This window comes from Peromyscus eremicus, chromosome 7 (genome assembly GCF_949786415.1).
Source record: "Peromyscus eremicus chromosome 7, PerEre_H2_v1, whole genome shotgun sequence".
NCBI classification, from domain to species: Eukaryota; Metazoa; Chordata; class Mammalia; order Rodentia; family Cricetidae; genus Peromyscus; species Peromyscus eremicus.
The window spans coordinates 109,736,071-109,758,987 of record NC_081422.1 but is presented as its reverse complement, the minus strand read 5'-3'; the positions used below and the strand labels follow the sequence as shown (position 1 = coordinate 109,758,987).

Sequence of the window (22,917 nt, the reverse complement as noted above, 5' to 3'; positions counted from 1 at the left end):
TCCTCCCCCTCCTCCTCCTCTTCCTCCCCCTCCTCCTCCTTCTCCTCCTCCTCCTTCTCGTCCTCCTCCTCCTCCCCCCTCCCCCCTCCTCCCCCCTCCTCCCCCCTCCTCCTCCTTCTTCCATGGATTGTGGGGATTGAACTTTGGTCCATATTCGTGCAAAGTGAACACTTGGCCCTTGACCCAGTGAGCTGTCTCCCCAGCCCCTGGGAGATCTTTTCCTGATGAAAATCTCTCTATTATTGACCACATGTGACAAGTGGCTAGTGTGACACAGAATTGAATTTGTGATTTTATTTACCTATTTTTTTTAATTTTTTTAACGTTGGCAGTATTGGGGATTGAACCGAGGGCCTCAAGGGTGAGAGGTAATTGCTACCACTGAGCTACTGTGTCCAGCCTGATTTTACTTATCTTAATCTTAAGTGTAGTTTGATTCTGACTGCCTTGCAGCTTGGGATCCTGCCCTTGACCTCAGGACTTCAGGAAGGTGCCTCTGCCAGAGGCCGTTCTGAGGGCTCTCTGCCGTCTGGCTCCAGGGCTTGACCACCTCATGGCCAGCTCCTGAGGGAAAGAAACTCTCCTTGACTTCTAACCCAATGTTCTCTCCACTGCTAATTTGGACTGCTTAAACCTTGAGCTTCTTATCTTTTACAGATTATTTACACTCTTGTATCTGGATTTAACACCACCACCACCACCACACCATTGTCTCATTTCCCCCGTGAACATACTCCAGTTCCTTGGGCAACAACTATAAATACGATTTCATTTATTTTGAAGAGCAGATGAATTTGGCAGAAGAGAAGGACTTTTTTTCCTGACACCTGAAGATGGGATATGGGAGGAGGTTTCGTTGGACTTGGGGGAACGATCAACAAGTGTGCACTAAGAGGCTGCCAGGGCAGGACAGCCAATGTTAGAGAAGCCCGGAACAGCTGGAAACTAAAGCAAGTCTGTTTAAGCTGAAGAACGGACTCAGGTCATAAGTCAGAAGCAAAGTTAATGAAAAGGACCACTTAGAAGGAGTTATCAGGAATAGCCTGGGGCCATTCATCCTGTAAATGCTCACGCTTGGGAACCTGGTTTCTGCTTCCCAACACACAAAACTGGGCATGGCATCTGAGCCTGTAATCCCAGCCCTGGAAAGACAGGTGCAGGAGGATTCCTGGGGCTTGCAGGCCAGAGAGTCTAGCCAAATCAGTGAGCTTAAGGATGGGAGAGACTCTGACTCAAAAGTTAGGTGGAGGTTGATAGAGGAAAGCCCCAGACACTGACACACAGCTTGCGAGTGCATGCAGGAGAATATCTGTATACACATGAGAATATCTGTGCACACAGGAGAATATCTTACACACAGGAGAATATCTGTACACACATGAAAATATCTGTACACACATGAGAATATCTGTACACACAGGAGAATATCTTACACACAGGAGAATATCTGTGCACACATGAGAATATCTGTACACACATGAGAATATCTGTACCCACAGGAGAATATCTTTACACACAGGAGAATATCTGTACACACAGGAGAATATCTGTACACACATGAGAATATCTTACACACAGGAGAATATCTTACACACAGGAGAATATCTGTACACACATGAGAATATCTACACACACGAGAATATCTGTACACACATGAGAATATCTGTACACACATGAGAATATCTGTACACACATGAGAATATCTTACACACATGAGAATATCTCTACACACATGAGAATATCTTACACACAGGAGAATATCTGTACACACAGGAGAATATCTGTACACACAGGAGAATATCTGTACACTCAGGAGAATATTTGTACACACAGGAGAATATCTGAACACACATGAGAATATCTTACACACATGATAATATCTGTACACACAGGAGAATATCTGTACACACAGGAGAATATCTGTACACACAGGAGAATATCTTACACACAGGAGAATATCTGTACACACAGGAGAATATCTGTACACACAGGAGAATATCTGTGCACACATGAGAATATCTTACACACATGAGAATATCTGTACACAGGAGAATATCTGTACACACATGAGAATATCTGTATACACAGGAGAATATCTGTACACACAGGAGAATATCTGTACACACAGGAGAATATCTGTACACACAGGAGAATATCTGTACACACAGGAGAATATCTTACACACAAGAGAATATCTGTATACACAGGAGAATATCTGTACACACAGGAGAATATCTGTACACACAGGAGAATATCTGTACACACAGGAGAATATCTTACACACAAGAGAATATCTTACACACAGGAGACTATCTTACACACAAGAGAATATCTGTATACACAGGAGAATATCTGTACACACATACAACATAAGCACAAGAATTTAAAGTAAAAGCAGCCTATGTGGTAAGGTTATATTTGAGCAGAGGTTGGAATCAAGGCACAAAGAGGGGAGTCTTGGAAGTGAGAACACTGCAGTGGAAGGGAAAACAGGATGTGCGCCCCAAAGCTGTGGCTTGTCACCTCCTGCCTTCAGCTCACTCTCTATGGCTTCCGATAGTCACTTCTTTTGCATGTATTGGTGCGTGTTTTTACAAAGGACTTCTCAAGAACTGGGATCCAGGTGGCCTGACTGGTCTGGATGAGAACACGATTAAGTTAAAGTTGATAGAACACTTCCTACCCAAATACATTCCTTAGTCACCTCCAGCCCCAAGGGCAGCCCTCTCTCCAGCATGAGGTAGGTTTCCTGAGCAAGTTGTCTGAATGAGGGTCAAAGTGAAAAGGTCAAAGTTAAGTTGATGGTAGAGCTTCCATAAAAAGGCTTCTTTAGAGGTCTGAAGCAGAGCTGGGGTGGTAGCTCAGTTGATGGATAAAGTGTTTGACATGCAAGCATGAGGTCCTGAGGTCCTGAGTTCAATCCTCAGAACCCATGTTAAAACAACTAAAAACCTGGGTGTGATGGAATTCTAGCATTGAGGCAGAAACAGGTGACTTTCTGGGGCCCATCATCCAGCCAGCCTAGCCAAATAGGTGAGCTTCAGGCCAGTGAGAAACCTTGTCACAAATAAGTGTGTGTGGGGGTGTCATCTGAGGAACAACCACCAGGATTGTCCTCTGTCCTTCATACATGTGGCTACACACACGTGAACACACATTTATAAGCACACAGGCGCCTGCATAAACATTTCTATTCTTTGTTGTTGTTTTTTGTTTTTTGTTTTTTCAAGACAGGGTTTCTCTGTGTAGTTTTGGTGCCTGTGCTGGATCTCCCTCTGTAGACCAGGCTGGCCTGGAACTCACAGAGATCCGACTGGCTCTGTCTCCCGAGTGCTGGGATTAAAGGTGTGTGCCCCCGCCGCCTGGCACCGTTTCTATTCTTAATAAATGAGCCAGCCTCGGGTACTTTGCCACCACAGCTCAAATGAGCTAAAACAGCAGCTTTAGTGGAATCCTCCTGGGTCGTTGCTGTTTTACTTTGTTTTGTTTGTGGTGGGTGGGGGTGAGTAGCTGAGTATTCCTGTTGGAGGGCACCCTCCTGCAAGTCACACTTGCTTCCCTCAGAGAGACCTTTATGCTGTATGCTGCAAATCATCTTCCTGTCAGGACAATGAGTAATGCCCAGGGAAGGCAGCCATCAGCTCACACTTTCTCATCTAAGCACTCTGTGAGAAAACAAGAAAATCACCCAATTTAAGGGCAGATTCTCAGATTTCATTTCAAATTTCCTGCCCTTTGTTGTCTTTTCTTGACGTCTGAACAATGCTGGAGACTTGGTTCTTTTTCCTTTCACTTCCTCTGCTTAGAAACCACACAGGGGAAGGTTCCAAAGGGCCCAGTGTTATCTCAGAAACCGAGGTGGATCTGAACTCACAGGCTGTCTTCCAAGGCCAGCCTGTCAAGCAGATTTGACTGTTGGAAATGGCCATTGTCTTAAAACCACACCAGGGCCGCACAAAGAACTGATTTTGCTTTCATTTCCTGAGAAAGGACCGCATCTCTGGACTTTGATTTGCGTTGAGACGAGGGAGAGCAGCTTGGCTACGTGGTATTCAAGAATGGGATTCACGTTCAGTTTTGACTGTTTTTTTTCCACTGTAAGAGTTTATTAGGGGAAGGGGAACAGAAAGGATGTGCTTGGGCCTATGGGAACGATTGTGCAGAAAGAGCAAGAGTCTGTGGGGGTTTTTGTTTGTTTGGTTTGGTTTGGTTTTTATTTTGTTTTTAGAGACAGGGTTTCTCTGTGTAGCCCTGGCTGTTCTGGATCTCGCTCTGTAGACCAGGCTGGCTTTGAACTCACAGAGATCCGCCATCCTCTGCCTTCTGAGTGCTGGGATTAAAGGCGTGCGCCGCCGCCTGCAGTTTTGACTTGTACTTGCACTGGTATTTGTTGGCCGGGCTGGGGATGTGGCCCAGTGGCTAGAAGGCATCCCCAGCACACATAGAGCTCTGAGAGTCCAGAACTGCTGGAAACTGGGTGTAAGCAGTGGCACACCAGCCGGGGACTCCAGCTCTCTGGGGGTGGAGGCAGGAGGAATAGAAGTTGAAGGTCATCCTTGCTCTATAGTGTGTTCAAGGCCAGCCTGAACTACATGAGACCCTGTGTCAGACAAAGCAAAGGAAGACAACAATAACAACAAAAATGGGATGGCTGGGTAAGATGGCTCAGTGGGTAAAGCTGCTTGCTGCCTAGCCTGTTCCTGGAGTCAGCCTACATGATGGAAGAAGAAAACCAAATCTCACAGCTGCGTTAGCACTATGGCATGCAGGTCCACACGTGGACACACACAGTAAATAAATATTAAAAAAAAAAAAAAACAGAATCTAGAATTTAATACTAAAAATATATCGAGCCCATATCAGATAGTAGAACCAGGGCTGGAATAACCATCATTTCCCAGGAGTGGACAGTCCTTCCTCAGGATGCTTACAACTGGTTGTCTGGGCCAACTTGAGCAAGTTGCTAAACCACAACCCCCGCCTCTGGGAAACAAGAGAGCAGACATCAGTGTTCTGCAGACGCTCGTCAAACGTAATCAACTCATTGATTATGAACTAGATGTTTATGTGCAATCACCCCTGGCTTCATCACTCTTTAACATTCAAGCTGAGGCCAGACGGCATCAAGTGGACGCTGGCACTTCTAAGACTGAGGGTGTTTGAAATTCTCACTAAATGACTGACTCTAAACTGGAGCGTCCTCCTTTGCCCTGGAAAAACAAAAACTAAACAAAACACACACACACACACACACACACACACACACACACACACACACACACACACACACAAATAAATAAATAAATAAATAAATAAATAAATAAATAAATAAATAAATAACAAAACAAAACCAGAGGAAATGCCTACAGCCTCTGTGTGGAAAGTGGTCCTTTGTCACTTGGAAGAATTTCCCTTCCTCTGAACTCATGATACCCAAATGACATTGTGAGTTTAGTCTTGAGAGCATGCTCAGTTGCAGTGATTCAGTTTGTATGTGAGCCTTGGGTGGGGGTGTGGACGTTGTAGAGAGGGAGTCTATGCAACGAATAAAGGAAACACAACAACATACAAGGACTCACTTGGGCTCCATGGCCTCCCTTCTTCTCCTCTATGTACGTGCGTGAGTTAGTGTGAGCATGTATGTGCTCTCCTGAGTAGAGGGCAGAGGACAGCTTTGGGAATTCGCTCTCTCCTTGTACCACATGGGTCTCAGCCACTGAACTCTAGGTGTCAGGCCTGGTAGCAAACGTCTTTATCTGTGGAGCCATCTTGCCTGCTTCACGTCGTTTTGTGAGTCCCGGGCTTACTGCTTCAGTAGGCTGGCTGGCCAGCAAGCCCTGGGGACCTGCTGTCTCTGCTTCCCCAGGACTGGGATTATAAACCAGCACCACCACACTTGCCCTTTTTATGTGGGTTTTAGCGATCAAACTCAGGTCCTTATATTTGCATGGCACAATTACCCACTGAGTCCTCTCCCCAGCTCCCTTTTCTTACAGGCTAATCCACAGCATCCTATTCTGTTTGGCTGGGGCTGAAACACTTACCTTTCCTAGCTCTTGGGAGTTGAATTGAAAATGTTGTCCAAAATAAATAGACCTTAAAGATCCTCATAGACAACTGACCTGTTTGGTTCATGAAAAGACACAGAAAGTTGAGTGGCCGATTGCTCAAGCACCCAAAGCCCGGTTCGGAGCCTTTTCTACTTTAGCTTGCTTATAGTTCCAGGCTGCCCCTCTCTCCTCCAGAGCAAATCAGAAGGCAGTATTATTCAGTTAGCCTTCATACAAGGAAATGGCTCGAGGAGAGAATAGGGAGTTGTTTTCTGTCTGTCTGGATGAGCAGAACCCCTCTTACCTGGATGCCCGAAGATGTTCTACTACGTCTGTCACCTGCATTCTTTCCAAGTCTCTCGGTGGCTGTGAATCTAAGCCTTTCTTTAAGAAAGCTGAACACAGTATAACTTCACTTCAGTATTTCAGAACCCCACAGTTTAAAGGTGCATTGTTGCCTTGTCCTGTTTACATTATCAACATTCTAATGAGCATGTTACCAAGCAGATCAGTTCTCACCTGGTAAGTGTTCGAGAAGTCAGTAGAGGACCTCACGATCATGGCTCTTAAGTTGTCAGTTCCAAGCTGGTTGTGAACAATCTAAACAAACAGACGACAAATGCATCTAGGGACTGTACTCAGGACCTCATGTGTGTGTGCGGTGGATGCTTCACTGCTGAGCTGTGTCACAACCTGCGCACAGTTCAAAACAGTTGCTTTGGTTCTAGAAGGGTTGTTTAAAAGCCCTTGCACATACTTATTAGAACACAGAGGCCGCCCCTTGTAGAAGGGCCAGATGTGCCTTACGTTCTATCTAGAACTTCCCCTATGCTGCCCCTAGACAGGGTGGGACCACAGGATTAGTTTCCTAAATTATGATTTTATATTCTATCTAAAACTTTCATGAATCTGCTAACCTCAAAGACCCCTCCCCTCCAAGCTCAGCCACCCCCTCCCCTCTAAGCTCAGAGCCCCCTTCCTCTCCAAGCTCAGACACTCTACCCTGCTACAGTCTACAGCAGCAAGGTTCACTGGGCTGTTGCTAGGTGTCTTGTCTCAGCTCCTCCTGTGGTGGATGGCCAATTTTACTGAAGGAGATTCATTTGAAATCCATCTGAGCACATCTCTCTGTTGAACCTGGGAAGAATCTTTATAATTTATGGTTTTATTTTACCTGTTGAATGTTTTGAAGTACAGTAGTAATAGAACATACTATGCCGCCATTGTCTGTCCACTCAAATTTCCAGAAACATTTGTCAGGGTCCTTAAACTGCTGCCTTCCATTAACACACAGTGACAGATTTACCATGCTCTTCATTATCTTGTCATTCTTTTTTAATTCTTTTTTGATTTATTTGTTTTCATTAGTATGAGTATTTTGCAGCATGTATGTAAGTGTAACATGTGCATGCTTGTGCCTGTGGAGGTAAGAGAAGGTCAGAAGAGGGCATCAGATCTTCTGGACTGGAGTTACAAATGATTGTGAACCATCTTGTAGATGCTAGGAATCGAACCTGGGTCTGCTTCAAGAACAAATGATCTTAATCACAGAGCCATCTCTCCAGCCAGCCCCCTCTTGTCATTTTTTTCCTATAATTTCCCTCATGGAGGGACTGTTGTATGGAGCATTACTTACCCAAAGAGAGGGCTGAGGCATGCTTAGAGCCTTCTCACACATTCTTCTTGTGTGTTCTCCATCTGAACCCTGAAAGGTGCCTTGTCATTGCTCAGGAAATAGAGGCTGCAGGAAATTGAGTGGATGCTGTCCATGGCCCCACAGGAAGTCCAAGGCTGAGCATGAAATCACTCTAGGTATAGTTAACTTTGTGGAGTTGACACAGACTAGAGCCATCTGAGAGGAAAGCCTGGTTGAGTAACTACCTAGATCAGGTTGGTCTGTGGGCATGCTTCTGGGAGATTGTCTTGCTATTAATTAGTGCTGGAGGGCCCAGCCCACTGTGGATGACAACATCCCTAGGCATGAGCCTGTGTAAAACATCATGCAGCATCCTCCATGGTTTCTGATATGAGTGAGTTCTCCAGTCAGAGTCAATGCTGCACGGAATAGCAAACAGGCCTGCCTTCACACTTGTGCTTGGAGTTCTCTCCCAACTTCCCTCAGTGATGACTGTGGCCTGGAAGTATAAGATGAAATAAACCCTTTCCTCCCTAAGTTGCTTTTATTCAATGTTTTAGCATGGGAACCTAAAGAAAATTAGAGCGACTCTTTGTCCTCAGAGTGCCTGGGCTTCATTCACTGTGCTGCTCTACTATAATCGTCTTCTAAAGAAAGTGAGATGATGACCAAGGACCGATCTCTTGTCTAAGAATCCCACCGTTAGGCTTGGAATTTAGTCTAGTACATAAGAGAGCTGTGGGCAAGCATGAGGACATGATTCAAATCCCTAGCACCTACGGAACAAGCTACAAGCTACACTCCTAAGAGTCATTTTTTAAAACTTCTCTCTGTCTCTCTCTGCCTCTCTGTCTCTCACTGTGTGTGTGTGTGTGTGTGTGTGTGTGTGTGTGTGTGTATAAAGGCCAAAGGTCAGTATTGATGGTCATACCTTAGGAATCATCCACCTTAAGAGTTGTTTTAAATGTTTAGTATTTTCCCCATTATGGTGTCCTGATTTGGGAACCTATGACACCAAAAGGAGGGAGAGAGAGAGAGAGAGAGAGAGAGAGAGAGAGAGAGAGAGAGAGAGAGAGAAGGAAGAAGAAGAAGAAGAAGAAGAAGAAGAAGAAGAAGAAGAAGAAGAAGAAGAAGAAGAAAGAGAGAGAGAGAGAAAGATTCTCCTCAAATGCCCAGATAATCTAAATCCCTTCATTTTCCATACCAAGGGAAAGCCAGGAAACTGTACTGCAGAGGTCTTGGAGTTGCTTGGGTTCTAAACAAGGAAGGAGGGAAATGAAACTCCAGTTCAGTTATTTGATGTTTGGGACTTAAAAGAAAATGATCACTTTTCCGTTCACCTAGTTTGTTTTATTTTATAAATGGCTTCTTTAAAATGTCCTTGTCAAATATATTTTTAAAAATCTTCAGGGACAGCCAGGGTTTCCCCTAAAGTACCTATTGGATTAATCCATCTGAAATACAGATAATTATTCCTTAATCCCTAAATTTACTTGCTTGGTGAATACAAATTTGTGTTTATGTGCTTTTCTTGAAAGAGCTGCAGAGACTATTAAATTCATGAGCTATTAATGGAAGTTCCTGAAACCCTCCCAGCCAAATTCTCTTGGTAGAAGCAGTCCCATAAGCCTGGGTGCACATGCAGAAGCAACTGCCCCTCTACTGAGCCCCTTTCCAGTAGCCTGTATTGTAGTGTATTTTAGCTGGAGCCACAGGAAGATGGTTTACAAGTGATGTATTCATCAGCCTTGAACTTGGACATTTTAAACCAGGCATAGAGTTTATACAAATTTCTCTACAGACAACTAATGAACTGTGCTTTTGAGATGGATACGATCTGGGCGTCTGCTTTTGTTAGTCCACTTCTATTGGGGCTTTTCCCTTTTCCCTTCCAGTCTTCTTGCATTCTGTAACTCTGATTTTTGCCCACAGTCAATACTGTGAGTAGTGGACAACCCTAAAGTATCAGTATGACCTTCAGGTGAGAGACTCAGCCACCTGGGGACCATTGCCCAGGGATGGAGCTAGGCAAGGATGCTCCAAAAGAACTTGCCTTTGCCTCTGGGTAAAGTTACTGGGTCTCCTCATTGGCCAAACTTCCAGAAAGCTTGAGGATACCCAACAAGTGAGCATAGTCCAATGAAGAGCAGCCTCCTGCAGCAGAGAGGCAGGAAGTGGGGGTGGAGAGCACATCCCCAGGGCAGCAGAAGCTGTCCAGCCCAGGTGTCCACTCTGTCCCCCTGTCTGCATCTTGCTTCTTTCCCTGAGTGCTGTAGCTTGGGCAGTGCCAACTTACAAAGACAGAGCTGTCTCCTGCTTTTGGTCCACTCTACTGTGTTGTTTGTGGGGGCCTTGTACATGCTGATGTTGCATTGAAACTGTCAGTGAGTGGAACACATGCCTAGAAGTGAAAGAGCCAGGTGAGAGGCTATTTGCATTTGCTCTTTTCATAGATACTGTCAACTCGCCAGGAGTACAGGCCTACACCCACTCTGTGAGGGTGTTTCTGCCCCACACCTTGGCCAGCTCATTGTGGGATGTGACTTGCTCATCTTTTCTTTCTTCATCTTGCTTTCCCTCTTTCTTGCTTATTCTTTCTCTTTCTGTCTCCCTCCCTCCCTCCCTCCCTCCCTCGTTCCCTCCCTCTTTCTCTTTCTCTCTCTCTCTTTCTTTCTCCCTCCATTCCTTCAATGCCCCCTTCCAATTTTCCTCCCCATCTTCCATTTCCTTCCTTCTGCTCCCCTCTCTCTTTCTCTCACTCTCCTTAAAAAAAAAAAAAAAAATTGAAATAAGGTCTCAACCTATAGCCCAGGCTAGCCTGGAACTTACTATGTAGCTCAGGCTGTCTTCAAGTTCACAGCAATCCTCCTACTTCAACCTCTTAAGTTGGTAACATAAGCATGAGCCACACCATGCCAGACTTGGATGATCTTTGCCAAAACAGGGCAAGTGAGGTCAGTGCCCACTGTAGCCTGAGTTTCTCTCTTAGTTATGTAGTTCCGAGGCTTTAAGTCCTTCCTCTCTGATGGCAGGAACATGAGCTGCTACTAAAACCTTTCCCTTTCACAGCAACAGGAGAGAGGAGCAGCCCCAGGGGGCTGGGCCACTCGTTTTTAATGACCCTTGATTCTTGCATTATTCATTGAGATTGTTTCACTTACAACGCTGGAAACATAAGGCACTAGCATTTCAAATAGATTTTAGAGCATTAACTGTCATCCTTGAAAGGGTTTAACAAAGTGTTAATAAAGTATTTTGCATGTGTATACATACATGTTCATGTATGTATATTGGGAGCAGAAGATAACTCTGGGCCACATTCTGAAAGAACGCCATTCAGCTTTTTTTAAGACAGGGTCTCTCATTGGCCTGCAGATCACCCACTAGGCTGGCTATGCTGGCTGCAGATCACCCAGTAGGCTTTGCTGGCTGCAGATCACCCAGTAGGCTTTGCTGGCTGCAGATCACCCAGTAGGCTTTGCTGGCTGCAGATCACCCAGTAGGCTTTGCTGGCTGCCAGCAAGTCCCAGGCGTCTTCCTGCCTTTGCCTCCCAGCACTGGGATCAGAAGTGTGCTGTTATGCTCTGCCTTTTTACATGGGACTTGAGGTTGAACTCAGGTCCCCATGTTTTGCAAAGCAAACACTTTACTCACTGAGCTGTTACTTAATAAAGTGCTATGACCCGGCCTTCTTAATAAACTACTATGACTACAAATCAGTTGTGCAAGAAGGTGAACGGATACCTCTGGCCACTGGTACCTTCCTGCCGCCTCCATGGTTTCCCAGTAAGCTAAGTAATAGCTGCCTAATAATCACAGGACACTGCCACCTGAAGAAACATGCTCCACTCTCCCACATCAAACTATTTTAATTACACAGGGAAATGGAGTCAAACACATTTAAAAACAAACAAACAAAAAAAAACCCTAAAACTCAATGAGGAAGCATTTTTGCATTTGTTGGATGGACTGCAGTAACTGGCCACCATAGTGGGTAGAAAAGGGAGTTTTTGATTCCCACTGACTTGCTTCTTTGCTCTGAGTGCGAGGTCATGTGACTGGCCAGTGGCCTGGTCCCACCTGGTCTCCTGAGCCGTGGGTGTTAGCTGCCTGCATTGCAAACCACATCGCTGTCTGCCGGATGGTGGCCTGGGTGTCTGACTCTGAAGTGCCAGCTGCAATTAAAATCCATCCGAAGAGTGAGTCTTTCAGTGTGGGGCCAGATGGTGAGCTGGCCTCTGGGCCTGGGATCACTTAAAGAGGCCGAGCTCAAGAGAAAAGCAGATGGAAAGATCTGTGAGAGGAGACACGCCTGTGAAATGCAAGGAATCAGCCTTCCATTTTGTCAGCTCTAAAATCCACAGAGAAAGGGGAAAATGGCGAGTCTCCATGCTGCCTACAATGATCTTCTACCCCAGAGGAGAACTTCCTGTGTGTGTGTGTGTGTGTGTGTGTGTAAGCCAGAACACAACTTAAGGTGTCATTCCTCAGATGACAGACCGACATTAAAAAAAATTATTGTTTGAGATAGGGTCCCTCACCCCTCACTAGTTTGGAGCTTGCCAAATAAGCCAGACTGACTGGCTAGCAGGCTCCATGAATATGCCTGCCTCCACCTCCCCAGTGCACTGCCCTGCCCACGTTTTTCTTCCTTCCTTCCTTCCTTCCTTCCTTCCTTCCTTCCTTCCTTCCTTCCTTCCTTCCTTCCCTTTCCTTCTTCTTTCCTTCCTCCCTTCCTCCCTTCCTTTCTTTCTTTCTTTCTTTCTTTGTTGTTTTTTTTGGGTTTGTTGTTGTTGTTGTTTTGTTTAAATCATGGGGTCTGGGGACTAACTTTAAGTCCTATGCTTGCTAGTCAAGCCCTTTAATGACCAAGCTTTAGTCCCCCATTTCCCATTCAGCTTTAAATGAAACCTTAGTCTTGGTGCTGTCATGAGGCTATTTTGCAGATGCGATTGGCAGCTGGAGTCAGTTGGTTTTAACTACAGGAGCTTGCCCTCCATCATGTGACTCGGTTACACACTAGAAGAGTGAACACTGTGGTTTCCTGGGGAAGAACTCTGCCCAGAAACTTGAGCATGAGCTCCTGTCTGGTTTCCATCCCTCCAGTCTACCCTAAAAATGTCTGATGCACCAGCTCCTACAGCTCTGTGAGCGGGTGCACTCCCTACACCTGCAGATTCAATATTTCCCTGGAGGGCTTCCTATGCATATTAATATTTGACAAGCACAGCTTCAAGGCATAGTGAATTCTATTCATGGCTTGGTGCGAGTTATTCTTTGAGACGCTTCGCCTTTCTTTAACTGCATCAATGGCAATGATATTCTGAAATATACAGCACTGAGCCAGAGATCACAGGCGTCTTTGGAGTAAATGAGCTGTCAGGTTCTCCCCAAACTGGGCCCATAGTAGGGGAGTGCATGAATTCAGAGTTATATGAATGAATAGGGCTGTTGAAATGGATCATCGGATATAAGTCCTTGTACAAACCCGAAGATCATAGCTGGATCCTGGAGACCCGTGAAGAACTGGAAGAGAGAACTAAGTCTACAAAGTTATCCTGTGCCCATGCTAGGACATGCTGTGCCCCCCCTCACATACACAATTATAATAAATAAAGAGAACCAAGTTCAGTTACATGAACACATGTCTGGCAAAATGTTAAGCAGTCTTGGTGAAATCCTGATTTCCCCCAGCCTTTCAGGCCACTGGTAGACACCATTTCAAAGACATGGACCAAGAAATCTTACTCCTAACTGAAAAATCTGACTCCTTCTTAGGCTGCTCACCATAGACTCTTAGACAACAGGACTATTCTAGAAGTCAATGCCGCCATTCAGGGTCAGAACCTAGTGCCTCAGGCAACGAGTTTGGGGAAAATATGAGAGTATGATGGTGTAACCTTGGGTGAAGGTTTTGCTATTACTCAAGGGCTTGTTGGAAGAGAAGTGAAATGTGGTGGGCCTTGTGAGTCTGTCACATGCTGTGACAGCTGTCCCTGTTTGCAGGCCAGAGTGAGGCTTTCTAGGTGAGAGAGCCTCTTACTGGAACTTCTTTTTTCGAGAAAATTTTGAATAATTAATTTGACTGCTAAGGGTAGAAAACTCCCTAAGGATGGCCAGCTGCTAATAAGTGGATCTGTAGCAATTAAAATGTGTTGCCTTAATATTAGACTGTTTAACTAAACACCGGAGAGTAATTCAGCTATCGGATTGGAAGGCATTTTGAATTTTGGTTAGAGGTTGTTGAAGAGTAAGTTACGTTGTCTTGGTGATGGTGGTTTTTTTTTTTTTTTTTTTAGTGTGTGCACATAGGAGGTATATAGGCATATGTAGGTAGACACATGTAGTGTGTGTTTGTGTGTGTGTGTGTGTGTGTGCGCGCGTGTTCAGGCCAGAGGATAACCCTGAGTATTGTTATTCAGGCCCAGTTTGCTTTATTTAAGAAGTGAGGTCTCTCATCTTTCTGGATCTCGCCAATTAGGCTAAGTTGGTTGGCCAGGGAGCCCCAGGATTCCACCTGTCACTGCCTTCCAGCACCAGAATGACAGCTGTATGCCACCATGCATAGTTTTTGTTGTTGTTGTATTGTTTTGTGTTTTTACACAGGGCCTGGGGACTGACATTTGATCTCCTCAGGCCAGAAGTTTCTTGGGGGTTTTAGAATTATATCTTTGTTCTGAGCTGTTTCTCTAGATGCATTTCCTTGCATTATAATCCATTTGGCTCCTGACATATCACAGATTAAACATAAGGAATTACTGCCTGATGCTAAAGGGCGTGGCTGGTGTAGTTTCTTCCTATGGACTGAGATGGCCAGTATGACTGTCTCCACCCATCCTCATGAGCTTACCAGGTCTTTCGGGATACTTGAGGACACAGAGAGAGGCTTGGGATGCTTCACTTGTTGCTTACAGGCTGCCAGGCATCTGTGGACCTCTTGAAACATGAGTCAAAGCTGATGTTTCTCTGCTCCCTATCCCAGAGTGAGTTCATAAAGCTTTTATCAGAACTTGAGCCCCACACAGATGGTGAACAGTGTTGTAGTCTGAACATATCTGTCTGACTACACAGTTTCACAAAGGCCCCGAGGGCTGCTGTCACATAGAGGAAAGAGGATGTTGGCCTAAAGAAAAGTCTGAGGTTTATGGGCTTCTGGGGACTGATGTTATTGTTAAAGTGGGCATGTCCTCTCTCAGCTATAACAGCTATTACTGGGTGGGGTGAGTTGTAGCAGACGTGCCTCAAGTTAAGTTTACAAAAGGAAGCCAAGGAGGTAGTAAAGGAGAAGGAGGAGGAAAGAAAATATCCTGGGCAAACCTTGACAGTGGTAGCTTTTGCTTTGTTGTAATGGTGGGATAAAGTAAAAAAAAAAAAAAAAAAAAAAAAAGCATGCCCCCAGCCAGATATTGAGATGGTGTGCTGTAACTCCAGCCTATTTTTTAGTACACACAGTGCACTGAGCAAGCACACATTCCCCTTACCCACTGCCCTCCTCCTCCAAATGCCCGTGCTTCCAAATGTGAGGTGTGGGGTGCTGTTTGCCTTCCCCCCAAATTCAACTGAGATACTGTCCCTTGGGCCTCCTCGGAGGGCAGCATGCATTCTGCATCTGTGCATGTCTAGGCCCTTGTCAGCTCAGACTGCTGCAGAGAGAGGGATACACCAAGAGTGGTGTGCATTGCTGTCCTAGGCTCCTCCCCTTCTCTGCCTTCCTCTCCCTCCCCTCCCCTCCCCTGCCTTACTCTCCCTCCCCTTCTCTATCCTCCTCTCCCTCTCCTTCTTTGCCCTCCTCTCCCTCCCCTTCCCTGTCCTTCTCTCTCTCTCCTCCTTTCCCCTTCCCTTCCCATTTTCCTCCCCTCTCTCCCTTCCTTCTTTCTTCCTTTTCATTCTTTTCTGTATTTCCATGGCCCCTTCTGTTTCTTCCCTGTTAGGTATGTTTTCCAGGCCCCAGACCCAGGCACTTCCCCCGTCAACACACCCGCCTGGCAGGGCTGCTGTCCTCATTCTCATCTGCTTTTCTTGCCACTGTGTCACTCCCGACTTTTGTCACTTCTCTCCCACATGTAGGCTTTGCTAGCCAAGAACTGGCCAACCTGGGAAAGGAGATGAGCATGAGCTAACCCTGTCTTTGCAGGCTGTTTTCCCAGGGGAACTCTTCCCAGTGTTGTTGAGAGGCTTTCCTTCAGCACCACATACATTGTGTAACTGTTTGTAGGTTTTGCTTTTGGTTTGGTTTTGAGACAGGGTCTCAATGGAGCCCATGCTGGTCTTAACCTCCCTGTGTGACCAAGGATGATCCTGAACTTCTGACCCTCCTGCCTCCACCTCCAGGGTGCTGGGATGAAAGGCATGTACCCATGTGTTCTGTTTATGTGGTGTTGGGGGAAGCAGAACTTGAGCTGGCTACCAGCCGGGTCGAGTCACAGACTCAGTCGCTTGTTCGGCATTTGTTGTGCACTCCCCCATTTCCATTAATTCTGTCTCGGTGATCTTAGTCTCCGCTGCTCATCAGAATCAACTGGGTAGCTTCAAAATCTCCCAAGACCTAGGGCTAGAGAGATGGTTAGTGGTCAGGAGTGCACAGTTCAATTGCAAGGGCTGGAGTTCAGTTCCCAGAACTCATACCTGGGATCTCACAACCACCTGTAACTCCATTCCCAGAGGGGCTCCAACTCACTCTCCCAAAGGTAACCCACAGCCACATGAGCACAGAGACTTTTCTGTTGCTGTGACAAAACATGACCATGGCAACTTATAAAAGAAAGAGTTTAATCCGGCTTATGGTTTTAGAGGGTCGGAGTCCACGGCGGTGAACAAAGACATGGTGCAGGAACAGCAGAGAGCTCACATCTTGATCCACAAGTAGGAGGCCCAGAAAGCACACTGGGAATGAGCTAGTTTTCAAACCTCCACTGCCCCCCGTTTCTCCAGACTGAAGTGAACCTCCTAATCCAGTTTCTCCAGACTGAAGTGAACCTCCTAATCCAGTTTCTCCAGACTGAACTGAACCTCCTAACTGGTCCAGTTTCACCCAGTGGAAACCAAGGATTTCAGTATAAAACCCTGTGGGGGTCATTCTCATTCAGCCCACCACACCTAACACAAAAATAAAATCAATCTTCAAGAAAAAAAAAACCTAAAAATCTGAAACCCAGTGGCCAGGCTAGCCTCCAGAGCCATTCAGTCAGGACACCCGAAAGCCACTCAAGTCTTTGCTGTTTCTCCATCTGTGTTGACACTGCCCTGTCCACAAAGAGAAAGCTGATAACACCCTAAGATCTTAAAATGCTAGGCTGGATTCCGTCTCCTAAAGATTTGATTATCTGTTGAGGAGACCACCAGAGCCCCCTAACCAGCAAATAATGTGTTTTTAGAACAGAGCCAATACCAAGAAAAGAAAAAAAAAATAAACCTGACTGTAGAAAATTCAGTCTTCTGTTTCTTTATTTTATTATCTTATAGGGAAATCTAAAGGATCAAATGAATTGTTTCACAAGTGGATCCAAACATAACCATTGCTGAAAAAAGTATATCCATTGTTGTGTTGGTACCAAATTTAAACAAGGCTCCGGGCTCTTGATGCCTATATTTTTAGCTAAGCAGAACAGGCTGGGAGACATTGAGGATTTCAAAATAGCTGCTTACCTAAAAATATACTTCCTGAAATGAACTAGAGACCGAGAGGGATGAATGGGCTCGCTTTCTTCCCTTCTGTGTTTACTGTCACCACAAGAAAGCAGATCTTAACAACATAAGCTTGTATTTTTAGAGACCCAGGAAGCAGGTGTTGTGCCCAAGCAACAAAAAAGGTCACAGGGTGAAACGTTGAGGACAGAAATCTAAAACTCACATCAGGGAGAGTGACTGGGGGGCACTGAAGCTGGTACCCTCTGGGCAGGACAAGCGAGCACAGGGAGAGTACACGGCGCCCTTCTCAGGCCTCTCCCAGAGGACCTCTTGGAGAAGCCCTTCCCAGTTCCTGGGGCTAGCATCTGTCCTACAGCCACTTGCAATCCAAGGGTCTAATCTCAGTGCAACAGAGAACACTAGTCGATTCTCCTCTGTTTGGTTGAATCCGTAACAGGTTTGTCTTACTCCATCAACTCTGAGCCATGTTTCTAATAAGCTCCATTCCTCTCTGCTTACCGACTGCATACAAACCTGACCAGCCGCCTCCCATGTCTGCTGCCGTGCTTCCTCACCGTGGTGGACTGTCCCCTCAAAATGTGAGCCCGAATAAACCCTCCTTCCTTAAGTTGCTGCTTGCCAGGTGTCTGGCCAGCAGCGAGAAAAGGAACTGAAGTAGATGCTGTCTATACGGCAGGTGCCTCATCATGCACTGGAGACGCTGTGTTTAAACAAGGCAGACTGAGACTCCTGGAACTTCCGCGTTGGTGGACAGGTTAGAGGGAAGTGTGTGACCCAAGAGCTTGGCCAACAGTAAAACAGAATCCTGTGGTAGTCACTAGTGGTCATTTTAGGATGAAGGGTGTCATTTAATCAGAGACCAAAAAGGGTGACAAAGATGTAGAAATAGAGACTAAAAGTTAAACTAATGTTTTCCTACAGGCTACCATAGCCTCCAATGTAAGGAGTAAGGGATGAGCAAGCGACAGTGTGAGGAGATGTGGTCAGAGAGGTGCTGGGCCACTAGTGGATCCTTAAGGTGCAATCAGTTTTCCACGTAGGGTAGGGGCAGTGGAGAGGGGCAGAGGGCAGTGGTGGAACATGAGAGAGCGGGCCAAGTGTGGGGAGTGAGAATCTGGGAAGACATAAGCCCGTCCATCTTGTTCCTAGCCTACACCTCGAGAACTGTCAGGGCCTTTGCACAAGGGATGGGTCCACCAGTGCCTTCCGCCCCTGCTCCACTGCCTCTAGGTGGACAACTGACTCCACCTCAAGGACCTGCTAGTGGCCTGCCACCTCTGTGACCACAGGCCCCCACTGCAGTCACCCCAGTTCACTCACCCTTCATTCCTCACCTTGGAGGATGTGGCAGGATGGGAGCCATCAGTTCAATCCTTCCTTCAGCTTCTACCACTTGGTGTTTCACTTTGGTGGTGACCTCTCTGCCCACTGGGGTGATGACCCTTTTCTAGTGCCTCTGTCTTATGCCCACCTCCATTTTGTTCCCCTCACCCTGGTCTGTTTTATGTATTTATGTATTTATTTATTTATTTATTTATTTATTTATTTATTTAGTTAGTTAGTTAGTTAGTTAGTTAGTTTAGACAGGGTCTCATGTAGCCTGGACTGGCTTCAACCTCACTATACAGCAGAGGATAACCTTGAACTTATGACCTTCTGTCCTCTACTTCCTAAGTGCTTTGATCATGGGTGAGCACCTCCATGCCCAGCTTACACAGTGCTGAGGATGGAACTCTGAGTTTCTTGATAGTCAGGTAAATACTCCAGGAACTGAGCAACATATCCAATCTCAGTAGAACAAACTTTCTTCAGAAGAACTTGGAATACCAGGGCAGTGGGCCAATCTGTGTCTTCATTGATAAGGTTTTTGTAGAATTTGTGCTTTATGTCCATCATGGGCAAAGCCCGAAGCCACTATGCATCCCTAGCACCATTCCCATGCAATGCACATTACTTCTTGTATGAATCTTAGAATTTTATTCTGATACGGGATTTCTTTTTTATTACCTTCCTCCACATTCTTTCTTTTACTTATTTATTATGGAGGGTGCATACACATGGCATGTCCCTTGTGTGGAGGTCAGAGGGCACAGTTCAGGAGTTGCTTTGCGCTTTCTCACATGGGACCCTGGGACCTAGCTCGGGCCATCAGGTGTGTGTGGAGAGGGATAACCCTTTGCTCTTCCTTTCTCTGTCCTCAGTTAACAGTGACGTGATGACCAGTGACAACGGGGGAGCAGTCAAGCTTCCGCAACTGTGTAAGTTTTGTGACGTGAGATCATCCACTTGTGACAACCAGAAGTCCTGCATGAGCAACTGCAGCATCACGGCCATCTGTGAGAAGCCACACGAAGTCTGCGTGGCTGTGTGGTAAGAGGGCCTTCGGGGAGAGGGAGTCTTGCTTTTGTATTACTTTACATGACCCTGTGACCAAACACCTGACCAAAGCGGCTTTGGGATGAAGGGTCCGTTCTGGCTAACAGCTCAAGGGGGAGCTAGTCCATCGTGGCAGAGAAGCCATGGCTGACAGTCACATGGTGTCAGCATTTAGGGAGCAGAGAATGAACCAGCTGGAAATCGAGTGTTCAGACACCTGAGCCTATTGGGCACATTTCACATTCCAATCATAAACTTTGTTTTCCATCTTTGTAAGTCATGTATGCTCGTGGCAAGAGTCACTGTTTGTGTCCCTCAAATGTGGATACCAATATTTATGCCCCCCCATCTGATTTCTAGAATACTTACCTTATTATTATGGTTTGAATATGAAGTGCTCCCCCACCCCACAGAGGCTGGTGCATTTGAATACTTAACTCCCAGGTGGTTCAGTTCACTTCTCAGCACCCACATGGCAGCTCATAACCTCCTGTAATTCCACTTCTAAGGATTCTGATGCCCTCTTCTGGCCTCTGCAGTAAGCACACACATGGTGCACATACAGACACCCACAGGTACACACAAAATTAAATCAATTCATTTTTAAACAAATACAATGCACATGGAGAGCCAATCACCTGTGCATTTCTCAAAATGTACACCATGCCATTTATCATTTGATCTCTAGGCCAAATTAGTCTCCAAACATATACATGGCAAAAAGATAATCCGTTTCCAATACCATAAATTATTTCTACTTTTCTGTTCTGGAAAGGTCATTCTCTCAACTATTTTAATTATTTGTTTTCTGTCCCTGCCCCTTTCTCAAATTTCAGGAACTTACATTTCAATTAAGATCTTTCTTCCCATGTTGTTTTTGGAACCAGCTATTGGCATGAAGTGCCCCTGTTTCTCTCCCCCTCCTCCTCCCCCCAGTCCCCCCCCCCCCCCCACAGAGTGACTTGTGGCCAGCAAGCACATGAAAACAGATCATGGGCTTTAGAAATGGCTTAGTCAATAAAGCGCCTGCTATACAAGCATGAAGATCTAAGTTTGATTCCCTGAAACAGCCAGATGTGGTGACATGCACTTGTAATCCCAGTACTCTGGAGGCAGAGACAAGAGCATGCCCGGGGCTTGCTGGCCAGCCAGCCTCCCTGAATTGGCAAGTCCCAGGCCAGAGAGATGCTGTCTTAATAATCAAGGTGGACATCTCCTGAAGAACAGCACTTGAGGTTGACCTCTGGCCCCATGTGTACATGTGTACAGATACACATATATGCACACACACATGCACACTAAAGATTAAAAAAAAATCTACCACCATGTTCCTCTTTACGAACTCTCTGGTTAGACAGGACACCAACTCTGCCACATATGCTAGAGGCAGAAGGCACAATGTGAGCCTGTAGTACCCCAGGAGTGGGAGATTTAAATGAACCAGGCCCTCAGGAACCCACTTTTCCACACCTTTTTTGTGTAAAGATTCCAGTAAGGATAATGCTTAAGTTTTCAGGTAGAGATACCCCAAGGAGAGCTATCTCATTTATAATCATAAGTAGGCTCTGAGATGAGCAAAACGTGAAGGGAGATAAGCAAAGTTGATGCAGGAGAGTATGGGACAGTTTAAGAACATTGAAGAACAGGAAGTGACTGCTGTTAGTGGAAACTACTTCCTGAGGAATGGACAGACTTGACTGTTCTATCCAGAGATTCTCCATTCGTTCTCTCTTTCTGTTCTTCTCTCTTCCCCCAATGACCCTCTGCACCCCAGGAGGAAGAATGATGAAAACATTACACTGGAGACCGTTTGTCACGACCCCAAGCTCACCTACCACGGGTTTGTGGTGGAAGACTCCGCTTCTCCCAAGTGTATCATGAAGGAGAAGAAAAGGCCCGGTGAGACTTTCTTCATGTGTGCCTGCAACGTGGAGGAGTGCAATGACCACATCATCTTTTCAGAAGGTGAGCTCTCCTCTCAGGTTGAGTCCTCCAGGAGAGCCTGCTGCAGAGCTCTGGAGCATGCTGGGAGGTGTGTCCTTTCCTCCGGGGGATAGAGCTCTCAAATTTAATTCCCTGGGCTTCATCTCGATATCTGCTCTAGGAGAAAGAAAGAGTAGTTTCTTTCTCCTAGAGCAATGGCTCCCCAGGTCTGTTCTCAGAGCAGCAGCAACAGCAACTGAGCATTTGTTAGAAATGCAAATTATTATTATTATTTAAAATTTATTTTCTCTCTGTGTGTGCATAGACATGTAAGTATATGCACAGTGTGTGTGTGTGTGTGTGTGTGTGTGTGTGTGTGTGTGTGTGCCAGAAGCCAACCTTGGACATTGTTCCTCAGCAGCTATCCACCTTGCTGTTTGAAGCAGGGTCTTTTACTTGGGGCATGATTAGGCTGGGCTGACTGGACAAAGATATTGTTCTATATGGAATTATAGATAAATAATGAGTGTAGCCAAGTATGCTACTGAGATATTTTTAATTAATGAATTAATTAATCTGAATATTTATTCACTTATATTCACTTTTATTCACTTTAGACAGTCACTATGCTGCTCAAGTCAGCCTGTAATTCACTATGTACAACCCAGGTTGGCCTCAAATACGGAATCCTCCTGCCTTAGCCTCCTGAGTGTCAAGACTACAGGAATGATTACTCTTGACATCAAGATGTTTCAAAACATTCCTTTTATTCATTTACTATTTCTATAAAATAAAACTCCCTTTAAAAAGCCCAGTTGCTGGAGCCTGATGACTGTGTACCATGGATCGGCAGCTCCACAGTCCAGAAAGTACCTCTCTGCAACTCCCAGTAAGTCCCTCATGGCCTTTGGCACTGAGTTCCTGCTGGGGCTCTTATTTTTGCTTTTTAAAATGTTTTTATTTTCCTCTTGTGTTTTCTGTCTTCTGGTTAAGATCAATAGCCATGGCCTTGACACAAATCCTTTAAAGAATAGATATTGGGTGCCTTCAGTGTCTGAGGGCATGGTGTTACTGCATTATTCAACCTCCAGATGCCCCAACCTCTGGATGGATGGTTGGTTGGATGGATGGATGGATGATGAATGGACAGACAGACAGACAGAAAGATTGGCAGGTCCTTTTCACCTGTCTACCTGATGCATGCTGGACCCTCCAGAAGAAGGGACAGATTACAGAGAGACTTTGTCATCTAGTCAGAAATCCATCCAGCTATGAATACAGACC

General features: G+C 45.7%; 1 protein-coding gene across 2 annotated transcripts in view; it reads left to right on the top strand.

Moving 5' to 3' along the window:
• Positions 1–22,917, top strand: part of Tgfbr2 (transforming growth factor beta receptor 2) — a 98,129-nt gene that overhangs the window by 29,530 nt on the left and 45,682 nt on the right. For both annotated transcript variants that reach the window (XM_059268829.1, XM_059268830.1), the window contains 2 exons: positions 19,536–19,704; positions 21,485–21,675. In XM_059268829.1, coding sequence (XP_059124812.1) covers positions 19,536–19,704; positions 21,485–21,675 — 360 coding nt within the window. The remainder of the gene's footprint in view (positions 1–19,535; positions 19,705–21,484; positions 21,676–22,917) is intronic.